The sequence below is a fragment of the Lithobates pipiens genome, unplaced genomic scaffold (assembly GCF_037356315.1).
Source record: "Lithobates pipiens isolate NorthernLeopardFrog02 unplaced genomic scaffold, aLitPip1_a1.2 Scaffold_28, whole genome shotgun sequence".
Lineage (NCBI taxonomy): Eukaryota > Metazoa > Chordata > Amphibia > Anura > Ranidae > Lithobates > Lithobates pipiens.
The window spans coordinates 138716218-138729635 of NW_027507789.1; the positions used below are offsets into that span (position 1 = coordinate 138716218).

At 43.9% G+C, this 13418-nt stretch overlaps 1 protein-coding gene across 1 annotated transcript in view; it reads right to left on the bottom strand.

The window, feature by feature from the left end:
- Positions 1–13418, bottom strand: part of TSEN54 (tRNA splicing endonuclease subunit 54) — a 108483-nt gene that overhangs the window by 40240 nt on the left and 54825 nt on the right. The window contains exons 5-7 of the mRNA XM_077459605.1: positions 11370–11468; positions 11196–11248; positions 8161–8247 (exon numbers count right to left, since the gene is read on the bottom strand). Coding sequence (XP_077315731.1) covers positions 8161–8247; positions 11196–11248; positions 11370–11468 — 239 coding nt within the window. The remainder of the gene's footprint in view (positions 1–8160; positions 8248–11195; positions 11249–11369; positions 11469–13418) is intronic.

Consider the following 13418-nt stretch of genomic DNA (forward strand, 5'->3'; position numbering starts at 1 on the left):
GCAATATCTGAACATCCACTTATAAAACCTAGTGAATGTTTGTACCGAAGACCAAATAGCAGCCTTGAAAATCTGAGCCATCGATGCTTAATGACAAACTGCCCAGGAAGCACTCACTGTTCTGGTAGCGTGTGCTTTTACTGGAAAAGGTGGAGCCTTACCCATTAAACCATACGCCTGAACAATTACCTGGCGGATCCACTGAGAAATAGTTGACTTAGATGCCGCCTGTCCCATCTTGAGACCTTCTGGCAATATAAACAGAACATCAGACTTCTGCATCTGAGCTGAAATTCTCAGATAGACTCTGATAGACCTGTACTATGTCAAGAGAATGAAATAATCTCTCCTCTGCCGACTGTGGATTCAGAAAAAAGGAAGGTAGAATAATATCCTGATTTAGATGAAAACTGGACTCTACCTTGGGCAAAAATTCTGGTTTTGGTGGCAAAACTGCCCTATCCCGGTGCAAGATCAAATAAGGTTCTTTACAGAACAGAGCCGCCAACTCCGACACCCTCCTGGCCGACGTCCCTGCCACCAAGAAAACACATTTTCTTGTCGAGAGGACTAAAGGAATCTGCTGGATAGGCTCAAAGGGCTGCCTCTGTAAAACACCCAGTACTAAATTTAAATCCCAAGGGCACAGAGGTGGCCTGACCGATGGAAGCACCCGAACCATCCCCTTTACGAATTTTCGTACTAAGAAGTGAGAAACAATAGGCTTCTGAAAAAAGATTGCTCAGGCCGTGATTTGACCCTTAATTGTACTTAAGGCTAGATTCATATGCACCCCTTTTTGCAGAAAAGCCAAAACTCTCCCGATGACATATCTACAGGGGGTGCCAACTCCTGGCCTCATACCAGGCAACATAGGATCTCCAGACCCTATAGTAGATATTTCTGGAAACTGGCTTTCAGTTTTTTCAACATGGTAGATAATACTGAGCCAGAAATGCCCCGGTCCCTTAAGATCCTGGTTTCAATAGCCAAGCTGTTAAACTTAGAGTCCATAAAGCAGTGTGGACTATTGGGCCCTGTGAGAGCATATGCGGACGGAATAGAAGAACCCAGGGGTTTCCCACCACCAGTCTTACAATCTGTGCCTACCAAGTCTTTCTGGGTCAGGCCGGAGCTACTAGGATTACCGGCTTTCTCTCTATCTGGATCCTGCGTAGTAGCCTTGGCTACAGCCGTATTGGGGGAGGGTGGGGGTTATATGAGGGAAAACTGATCCCACAGAATTATCAGGGCATCTGCCCCTAATAACAGTGGGTCCCTGGTTCTGGACACAAAACTGTCTAGTTTCCTGTTGAACCAGAATGCCCGCAAATCTACATCCAGAACCCCCCCCCCCCCATCGGTGGCAAATTGATGCAAAGACCTCAGGATTTAGGGACCACTCTCCTGGTAACATCTGCTGGTGACTCAGAAAGTGCACCTGCCAATTCTCTACTCCTGGGATAAACACCGCCAATAGAGATGGAACAAATCTTTCTGCCCAAGTCAGAATGTGATCTACTTCCTTCTGGGCTGTCTGACGCCTGGTGCCCCCCTGGTGATTGATATATGCCACAGTCGTGACGTTGTCCGACTGGACTCTCACAGGACATCCCTATAGCCTGGAAGTCCAGAAGCTTAGGGCCAAGCGAGCTGCCCAAAACTCCAAAACACCGAGCTACTCCCTGTGTAGGAGGGGTTATATAGGGGAGGACTTCCTGTCTTTTTGTTTGATTTGTCAGTGTCGTATAACCCAGTTAGTTATGGCTACTCTGTGTCCCATGATGTACAATAAAGAAAAATGTATTTAAACAACTGTAGTAACAGGTTGCAACATAACAAAACTGAAAAAAGTGAGGTGGATCTGAAAACTTTATGAATGCACTATAGAATACACACACACATATTATAATATATATATATATATATATATATATATATATATATATATATATATATTTATGCTTCCAAATAAATCTGTAAATCTCTCATGATAGAACTATGTAGGCTGTCACCGATAAACTAAAAAAATCTATTATATTTTATCTGCTGAATATGCTTGTTACGGGTCTGTAGCTCAGAATTAGCGAAACCAGACACAGCCAAGCAGTTGGACTATTGTAGAACAACAATGGCAGCCCCTGTATTTCCTAAGTGGCAAGTGTACTTTAGAGGAGAAGTGTGCAGCACCTATGGCACGTTCCCATGAAAATGAATGGTATTGTGCAAAACAAGTAATATACATACATTTTTACACATTTTAAAAACCTCAAATTTAAGCAGATGTAAAACTGCTATTTCAAGATTCCTTAAAATAATTGGAAATAGAAATAGCACTTGAATGAGCCTGTATATTAGCTTTCAATTTGTTTTATTGACACTCTCTGATTGGTTACTGTGATTTAATGGGCATATACACTCACTGGCCACTTTATTAGGTATACCTTGCTAGTTGGACCCCCTTTTGCTTTCATAACTACCTTAATTTTTCGTAGAAAAGATTCAACAAGGTGTTGGAAACATTCCTCAGAGATTTTGCGCCATATTGACATGATAGCATCAGGCAGTTGCTGCAGACTTGTCAGCTGCACATTCATAATACAAATCTCCCATTCCACCACATCCCAAAGGTGTTCTATTAGATTGAGATCTGGTGACTGTGGAGACCATTGGAGTACAGTGACCTCATTGTCATGTTCAAGAAACCAGTGGTGAGATGGTTTGAGCTTTGTGACATGGTGCATTATCCTGCTGGAAGGAGCCATCAGAAGATGGGGACACTGTAGTCATACAGGGATGGGCATGGTCAGCAACAATACTGAGGTAGGCCGTGGCATTTAACCACTTCCATACCAGGCACTTAACCCCCCCCCCGCCCCCACCCCACCCCTTCCCGTCCAGGACAATTTTTAGCTTTCAGCGCTGTTGCATTTTAAATGACAATTGCGCGATCATACAACACTGTACCCAAACTAAATTTTTGTCCTTTTTGTCCCACAAATTCTTTTGATGGTATTTGATCACCTCTGTGGTTTTAAATGTTTGCACTATAAATGAAAAAAGACCGACAATTAAAAAAAAAGCCTGATGGGCACTGATAAGGAGCTACTGACAGTCATTCCTGAGGGACACTGATTGGCACTTCAATGACGCAGTTACAGGCATTACTGTTGGGACACTGATTGGCACTTTTGTGGGCACTGACAGGTGTTTATTATGGGGACAGGCTGGCAGGTGTTGGGGACTGATTGCCAGCTGATGGGCACCTTTTGATGGGGGCTGTGCTCATAATCAATGTGCCGATTATCAGCACAGATAGGAAGAGCCACCGATCGGCTCTACCTGTCAGCGTGAACTGAGGAAAGTCGTTTACCGGCACTTCCTGGTTTACGTAAGGATCAGCTGTGATTGGCCACAGCTAATCACGTGGTAGGAAGCCTTTGTCAGAGACTTCATGCCACGATCGGTGTTGCGGTGTGTCAGATGGACGCACAGCACCTCTGATCACCGAGCTGCACACCCCCCGGGTGCACGCCAGCTGTGTTATCCTGGGCAGGTCATATTACGTCCAGTTAGGACATCAAAACCACTTTAGCGCCGTCATTCTGCTATATGATGGGACGCAAGTGGTTGAACAATGCTCAATTGGTACCAAGGGGCCCAAAGTGCGCCAAGAAAATATCCCCCACACCATTACACCACCACCAGCCCTTGATACAAGGCAGGATGGATTCATGCTTTCATGTTGGTTACACCAAATTCTGACCCAATCATCTGAATGTCGCAGCTGAAATTGAGACTCATCAGACCAGGCAACCTTTTTCCAATCTTCTATGGTCTAATTTTGGTGAGTCTGTGCGAATTGTAGCCTTAGTTTCCTGTTATCAGCTGATAGGAAGGGCACCCGGTGTGGTCTTCTGCTGCTGTAGTCCATCTGCTTTAAGGTTCAATGTGTTGTGCGTTCAGAGATGGTATTCTGCATGCCTTGGTTGTAATGAGTGGTTATTTGCATTACTGTTGCCTTTATATAATTTTGAACCAGTCTGACCATTCTGCTCTGAACCCTTGTCATCAACAAGGCATTTTCCTCCACACAGCTGCCGCTCACTGGATATTTTCTCTTTTTCAGACCATTTTCTGCAAACCCTACAGATTGTGTGTGAAAATCGCAGTAGATCAGCAGTTTTTGCAATACTCAGACCAGCCTGTCTGGCACTAACAACCATGCCACGTTCAAAGCCACTTAAATCCCCCCTTCTGATGCTCGGTTTGAACTTCAGCAAGTTGTCTTCACCACATCTAGATGCCTAAATGCATTGAGTTGTGGCCAAGTGATTGGCTGATTAGAAATTGGTGTTATCAAATAATTGATCAGGTGTACCTAATAAAGTGGCCAGTGAGTGTATAAAAGGCATAAACCTCTGTTGTTCACATCATTTACTTCCCTCCTTACACAAGTTAATCGGAGTGCAAAAGCTGCTTAAAGCAAATTGATGCAGGTTAGATGGAGGTCAAAGGCCTGGTTCACACCTATGCATTTTTCAGAAGCACACTACAGTCCATTTACCATAGTTTTCTGCTGCATTTTTGAAAAGGGTCAGGGACTTTTTTTGAATGCAACATGGTGTGTTTCAAATGGACACCCTGCAGAAACGCATGTAGTGCATTTTTGATGCGTTTTTTAATCTGCCTAATGAAAATATATCCCCTTTAACCACTTGCCCCCAGGTAGGGGGTGCATGTGCCAGCTGTGCTGTGATTAGCGGGTGCCGGCAAATGGATGACTGTTGGCACCCACTGATCAGCGAGAAGAAAGGCAAGACACAGCTCTGTCCTGTCAGTGGCGATGTGGTGGCATTTGTCTCCCTGCAAAGAATGGGGGGCAAAAACAGCACATCCCTTAGTGGAAGCACCTCACACAGTACACACAAACACTGGTTAGGCACACATTTAACCTTTTAATTGCTCTAGATGAACCCCTTCCCAGCCAGTGTCATTAGCACAGTGACAGTGCATATTTTTAGCACTGATAACTGTATTAGTGTCACTGGTTCCCACAAACTGTCAGACTGCACATCATACTATTGCAGCCCCGCTATAACTAGTAAAAAAATAAAAATTCCAGTAGATATACCATAATTTGTAGATGTTACAACGTTTGCGTAAACCGATCAAGATATACTTCATGGGATTTTTATTTTACCAAATAAATGTAGCAGAATACATATTGGTCTAAATTAATTGGATATGTTTTATAGAAAGTAAAAAATACTGTTTTTCAAAATTTTTGGACTTATTTTTTTTGTTTATAGCGCAAAACATAAAAAATCCAATGGTGATCAAATAACACCAAAATAAAGCTCTATTTGTGGGAAAAAATAATACAAATTTTGCTTGGGTACAACGTTGCATGACAGCATAATTGTATGTTAAAATAATGCAGTGCCAAAAAGCAAAAAATTACCTGGTCATGAATGAGGGTAAATCTTGAGTGGTCAGCATGTGGATAAAAAAATATATAAAAAAAAATGATTTTTTATTGTATTTTTTTGATTTTTAGCAAATTTATTTTAATAAAATGCTTTTGGAGTAAAAAAATATTTAAAGATACAATAATAATCGAGTTTATTCAGCATAAAATGGAGTTGTGTAGCATGAGGCTGTAATATTTAAATTTTTGGTAAACTCGTTCAATGAATCCAAGTTCTGCAAAGGGCGATAACATGCACCGAATTGATACATTCAAACAATTTTACAGTAACCATGAGATAAAACAAAGTTCAGGAATAATCATTCATCCCATTGTTTTGCAAATCTATGTACAGTACAAACTGTATGATTGAATCGGTTCTGATATCGCTGTTTTACTAACCTGACAGCTTATTATTCTAAATAGGAAACCTTTATTTTGTTAGCAAACATTAAAGATTCTAACTACCATCAAGAATGATTCCTTACATTTAAAGAGCACCGGTCATTTCAGATCCATCAGGGCAGTGCGTGTTAGCGGGCATTCACTCACTGCCGCATCACCAGCCGTCCCATTAAAATGAATGGGACAGTCGGTGAGTCAACAGCGGGTCAAAGGAGGAGCCACTGCAGGACAGAGATGACAGTTGCTCTTTAAAAATTATGATTGCAATTGAGTTGATTAAAATCAAGCCTTTTTACTAGTGATTTAAATCATGATTTCAATCGTAATTTAAATCAAATTCACCCTGTAAGTGGTTAAAAAATAAATAAAAACGTACCGCAAAAAGTACTGCAGAAATGGATCAGAAGAAAACTGCATAGATGTGAACCAGGCAAAAAGCAGGTCTGAAGGAGCTTGACTGCAGGTAAATGCATCTGTCAATGAATTCTAAATGATCACAAAAGCATCTCCAACTGATATTAAATGATATTAAATGTGAACGGAATGCACCTGAATACAAGCTACATTTATAGCTGCATTGGGGCATATTTACAAAAAGGAAAATCTACTTTGCACTGCAAGTGCACCCGCTCTAGATCTGAGGGGTAGATCTGAAATGAGTGGAAGCTCTGCTGATTTTATCATCCAATCACATGCAAGCTAAAATGCTGTTTTTGTTTTTTTTTTCCTTGCATGTCCCCCTCGGATGTACAGTGACTGCACTTCTAAGTGCACTTGCAGTGCAAGGTGGATTTGCCTTTAGTAAATAAACCCCACTGTCTTCCATAGGACGGCCTGGACTCCCATTTGAAAAACAGCGTTTACTAAATGGATTTCCTATGAGAGGGTAGAGTCTGTGAACAGAGGATCTATTCATCAGAAGCAGCCTTGTTACCACAGACAAGGAAACCACTACAAAACCAAATTGTCACATGTGATGATCTAATTAGCTACATATACAAGCACTCAGAAGTGTTCCACCTGCTCTCCCAAGTCCCCCCCCCCCCCCCAAATAAATAAATAAATGATATAATTTGCTGACAGGATAATACAGTGTACCGTATATACTCGAGTATAGGCCGACCCGAATATAAGCCGAGGTCCCCAATTTACCCCCAAAAAACTGGAAAAAATTATTGACTCGTGTATAAGCCGAGGGTGAGACATGCCTGTCCATCCCTGTGTGTCGTCCATCCCTGTGTGTGTCCATGCATCCGTGTGTGTGTGTGTCCATGCATCCGTGTGTGTGTGTGTGTGTCCATGCATCCGTGTGTGTGTGTGTGTGTCCATGCATCCGTGTGTGTGTGTGTCCATCCATCCCTGTGTGTGTGCATGCATCCGTGTGTGTGTGTGTGTGTGTGTGTGTGTGTGTGTGTGTCCATGCATCCGTGTGTGTCCATCCATCCCTGTGTGTGCATGCATCCGTGTGTGTGTGTGTGTGTGTGTGTGTGTGTGTGTGTGTGTGTGTGTGTGTGTGTGTGTGTGTGTCCGTGCAGCCTACCTGTGTCCAGCCTGCCTGTGTCCGTCCAGCCTGTGTCCGTCCAGCCTGTGTCCGTCCCGGCCTGCGTCCCGTCCCGGCCTGCGTCCCGTCCCGGCCTGCGTCCCGTCCCGGCCTGCGTCCCGTCCCGGCCTGCGTCCCGGCCTGCGTCCCGGCCCGTCCCGCAGCTCTTCGTCGGTGGCCATTCTAGGATTCAAAAGCCGCGCCTCCGTCGGTGATAGGCGGAACACTCAATTTCCCACTGACTGCTGGGAAATTGAGTGTTCCGCCTATCGGATGTCCGTGATAGGCGGAACACTCAATTTCCCAGCAGTCAGTGGTCCGCCTATCATGGACGTCCGCTCATCCTCATACTACGGACGAGGATGAGAGGACGTCCGTGATAGGCGGAACACAGACTGCTGGGAAATTCAGTGTTCCGCCTATCACAGGCGAAGGCGGAGACGGAGGCGCAGCCTTTGAATCCTAGAATGGCCGCTGTCTGTCTGCTCGACACGCTGATCGGGCAGACAGACAGCGATGACTCGAGTATAAGCCGAGGGGGGCACTTTCAGCCTCAAAAAAGAGGCTGAAAATCTCGGCTTATACTCGAGTATATACGGTATATAGACTTGCTATCACAGACTTTTACATTCAATACTGCCTTTTCTATTCCTGATCCCTATAAAAAAAAAACTGGTTAACAGATAAGCTCTTACACTTTGTGTATCTCACTGCAGTAATTAGATCCAAGAGCTCTGATAATTACCAAGGACTTGAGCTTCTTTTGCGTTTACGGCTGCGTGCAACATGGCTATCCAAGTTTATCTGCCTCTCATATGGCGTTTTTACAGAACTGCAAAAGATTAGAGTAGTACATATAAAAAAGCTGAGCAAATAGATATAAAATGCAAATGTCAGAAAATAAATAAATAAAATAACTGTATGCTAGAGAAAACACACAGGGCAGCTGAAGGTTAACCAGCTTCCAATATCGATTGCTACCTAAAGTTAAAGGAGAACTCCAGCTTTACTGGTATCTGTGAATTTACTTCTGCCTTTGGTGCTCAGTGGAAAACAGTGCTGTTTTTTTTTCTCCCCTTGACCATTGTGTACTTCTGAATTTTCACTGAAGGGCATTGCAGCAGATAAACTTCCTGTCAGCAGATGCAGTCTGACTCACTCACTGTCTTAAGGCCTGTACACACGATCGGACTTTTTGACAACAAGCATGCAAATTAGCTGTTTTAAGGCAACATTCGACTGTGTGTACGCTCCATCGGACAAACTTTTTTCAGTTTTCATCGGACAAATGTTGGCTGCGCGAACAAACTTTTTGACAGCATAAGTCCTATCGTGTGTACAGAAAACCATCGGACTTTACAAACGCGCATGCTCAGAACCAAGGCAAAAGATCAGACAACAATACAGCAGTTGACCAAAGGTGGCGGTAAAGAGCAGAAAAACCACATGATTTGGTGAAAGTTGGCTGAAAAAGTCAGATCGTGTGTATGCTTAACAAGTTCACGGGCAACGCCCTTTGTACAGAAATCCACGGGAAAGTCTGTATAAAGTCAGATTGTGTGCATGAGGCTTTTGACATACCCCCTGGTTATCAGGGAGTGTCAGTCACTACTGCTGTGTCCTATGTGGTGCACGCAACTTCCATACATACAGTCAGTTACATCTGGATGAGAATTAATTACTGTAGAGTCCGCCCTTCCACACACTGGGGGCCATTTACTAAAACTAGAGTATGCAAAATCTGGTACAGCTCTGAAAATAAACCAATCAGCTTCCAGGTTGTATTGCCCAGGCCTACGCAGTACATGGAATGACAACTTAATTTTTTGGCTGGAGCTCTGCTTTAAGCTGGCTATAAATGGATCTTTTTTTTTTCTCCAATCAGCTAGTGGGCCGATCGAAAAACTGAATAGATTTCCCCATCCACATAGGTGAGGTGTATGGAGTTATCCTCCATGGAATATTGTTGTATTTTGCCAGCAGACACTCTGCTGTCACAATACACAGATCAGAAATGATGCCAATTGAGTGGATGTTACTGTGGGGGTGGCTCACTCTACAGGCTAGGGCAGAGCAAGATGAAAAGAATGAGTTTGGTTATGTCACCCCCTCGTTTCTTTCCATTTTTAAAGTAAAAAAATGAAGTCAAACCTTTTCTTTTGGATAAAGTAGGGCTCTGTCCCTGTCATGTTTTATTGTTTATTTTTCTATCTGTGCCCCATTGAGGCTATTTCCCTTCATTTCTTGTTCTGTAGACACAACAGGAAGTGAGAGAACATTTCTCCAAAGTGGGAGAAATCCCCTCCCAAACAGCAATCACCAGAATATTGGAAGATTACCCCTCTATTCCAGTTCTAGTAGCACTTTCATTCCCAGTGAATTGGTGACCAGGCAAGTCAAAGGGTTCATCTCTCTAACAAAAGTTAGGGGGAATCGCCACTCACTCAAAGTTTCTGTTTTAGACTCCATTTAAGGTAGAAAACCTCAGAAAAATGTAACAGGAATCCACAATTTGCTAAAGAATGCTCAATGCTGCAACTATTGATTACTATTGTGGTTTACCTACAATGGGGGAATTAACAAAGTTGTACAAGCACAAACTCACACACCTCTTCTAAATTTAGAAGTGCCTCTTTGTTAATTAGAAGCAATCAGTTCTCTGTTCTGTGGACGAGACAGGCAACAGCACAATTCATAGAGAGCAAAAACCTGGAGTAACATGCTCCGATCTCTCAGCCACCCCATACTTAAACCATGCTTATACTCTGCTCATGTAGTATAGTCACTGCACATGCAGGGAGGAGGATGTGAGCAGTCTGCTGACAGCTCACACCCCCTATGACATTGTCACACCTTGTGGGAATCTAAGGTTGTTTTTGATATTGAAAACTGCCTTTTTCCCTCTGTTAACCACTTTCTGACCAGCCGCCTCAGTTATACTGCAGCAGGTTGGCAATGTGCATGCCCAGCGGTCGCGATGACCGCCAGGCACCCACGTTCACTCCACATAGAGACAGAACGGAGATCTGTCAATGTAAACAGACAGATCTGCGCGCTGTCAGGGGTGAGGAGAGAGATCTGTTGTTCATACTAAGGATAAATAAAGATCCGTCTCCTTGTCCAGGCAGTCCCATCCCCCCAGTTAGAACCACTCCCTAGGTAACACAGTTAAGCCTTTGATTGCCCCCTACTGTTAACCCCTTCCCTGCCAGTGACATTTACACAGTAATCAGTGCATTTTTATAGCACTGATCGCTGTATAAATGCCAATGAACCCAAAAATGTGTCAAAAGTTTCCGATCTGTCTGCCAAAATGTCACAGTCCCGATTTGTGGGATAAAAAGAACGTCAATTTTGTTTGGGTGCAGCGTCGAACGACCGTGTAATTGTCAGTTAAAGCGATGCAGTGCCTTTAAAAATGGCCTGGTCATTGAGCAGCCAAATATTCCAGGGCTGAAGTGGTTAGAGGCAGACCTGTGCTAGTTTCTACTGTATTTCACTTTGAAATAGGCCTGAAAAAGGTGTATCTGCTTAGATGATGTGGCACAAGCAACTTTTGATGGTTTCCTGCAACCTTATAATGGTGCAGGAAGTTATTTGCCCAGATTATGTGTACTCAGATTATCTTGGATAATTACAATGTAGTCAGCATAAACTGCAGTTATTTACAAAGCTGCGATAAATTGCAGGGAGAGAGGAAAACAGTATAATCAAGAATTGTCCTTGCAGTTAGGCGTTTTGTTACCCAGAGATAAAACTAAACTAAAATGGCACCATTACCTTGGGTTAAAGCGTGTGACAATGTAGCCCAGTCTCTTCAAATGGCTATAAACCTGCAGAACAAACCATGCACAGACAACGAAGTGAAAGCTGGGTCAATAATGATTCTATTGTTCTATAAATGAATGACTAGAATGAGAAGTCCTTTCAAACAGAATGATATCAAGTTAGTACCTGGTAGTATGGCAAGGTGATTGAACCAGCTGAAAGTAGTTTTTCATAGGCCTCCTGGACAGACAGTGCTAGATCCCTATAGAACAGCTGAATTGTGCCCTAAGCAGAGAAAAGAACACTATGACTGACATATAAAAAACTGATAATCTATAATGAGGCATAGCAAATAAAAGCAAACATGTCATTGCTCGATATTACCAAAACCTAAACTTGGTATCTTGGCATTTCCCTAGAATTTCCCAAGCTGGGTAAATGAGAAAAGTAAAAATATATGCCAACATAGAACCTAGATCTATAGACTAATATAAATATAAATTAGGGATGCACTGAAATTTCGGCCGCCGAAACATATCGGCCGAAAATCCCCTTTTCGGCAATTTGCCGAAAGGAAAAAACGATAATTGAGCCGAAAATGGGGCGGGGCCTGGGGGCGGAACTCCGCTCCCGCCCCTGGTGCCGCCCGTGATGGGGGTTAATAGCGCAGGACTGATGCAGCCAGCGATGCCCCTCTGCAGTGAAGAGAGCCATCTGGTTGAATAGAGCGCCGGGAACATCACAGCTTTAATTTCAATAGCTGTGTGTTCCCCGTCGCGCGCCGTCACACACAGCCCCTCCCCCTTGTCCAGGGAACTTTGATAGACAGATCACCTGTCTAGATTGGATGGGTGATCTGTCTATCAAAGTGCCTAGACAAGGGGGAGGGGCTGTGTGTGACGGCGCGAGACGGGGAACACACAGCTATTGAAATTAAAGCTGTGATGTTCCCGGCGCTCTATTCAACCAGACGGCTCTCTTCACTGCAGAGGGGCATCGCTGGCTGCATCACTGGGGGGCATAGCTGGCGGCATCAGTGGGGGCAACGCTGGCGGCATCACTGGGGGCAACGCTGGCGGCATCACTGGGGGCAACGCTGGCGGCAACGCTGGCTGCACTTATCTCTTTTATTATGTCGCCAGCCTCTGACCACCTCCTGTACCATGTCGCCAGTCTCTGACCACCTCCTGTACCATGTCGCCAGTCTCTGACCACCTCCTGTACCATGTCGCCAGTCTCTGACCACCTCCTGTACCATGTCCCCAGTCTCTGACCACCTCCTGTACCATGTTCCCAGTCTCTGACCATCTCCTGTACCATGTTCCCAGTCTCTGACCACCTCCTGTACCATGTCCCCAGTCTCTGACCACCTCCTGTACCATGTCCCCAGTCTATGACCACCTCCTGTACCATGTCCCCAGTCTCTGACCATCTCCTGTATAAAAATATTTTTTAAAAACAGTCATTTTCGGTATCGGTGCTGTTTCGGTATCGGTTTTCGGCCTAGTGTATTTTTCATTTTCGGTATCGGTTTCGGCACCAAAAAACCCATTTGGTGCATCCCTAATACATATACACACACACACACACACAGGACTTTTTGTCAGTGGATGCCTGGAGGGTCTACTGATGCTGGGGGATCTAGTTAGTCCGGTTGAATAAAGACACAAGTCCATCTAGTTCAACCAAGAAAAAAAAATGTATCATACAATCCCATATACACAATCCTTTACCCACAGTGGATCCAGGGGAAGGTGAAAAACCCCAGCAAAGCGTGCTCCAATTTGCTACAGCAGAGGAAAAAAAATCACTTCCTGATCCCCCGGAAGGCAATCAGATATTCCCTGGAATAACTTTACTAATAATTGTTAGTACCCAGTTATATTATGTACATTTAGGAAAGAATCCAGGCATTTTTAAAGCACTCTACTGAGCTGGCCCGAACAGGCTCTTGAAGGTGTCCATTCCACATTTTCACAGCTTACTGTGAAGAAACCTTTCCATATTTGGAGATTAAATCTCTTTTCTTCTAGATTTAAAGCGTGCCCCCTTGTCCTCTCTGATGACCTTAAAGGAGTTGTAAAGGCACAAGGATTGCATTAAGATAAAAAATCTTCTGTGTGTAGCAGCCTCCCCAGCACCCCCTAATTACCTGAGCCCCATCTCTCTCCAGCAATGTCCGTGAATGTTTAAGCCGTCCGGGAAACTCATCTAGATTGGCTAAGATACAGCAGA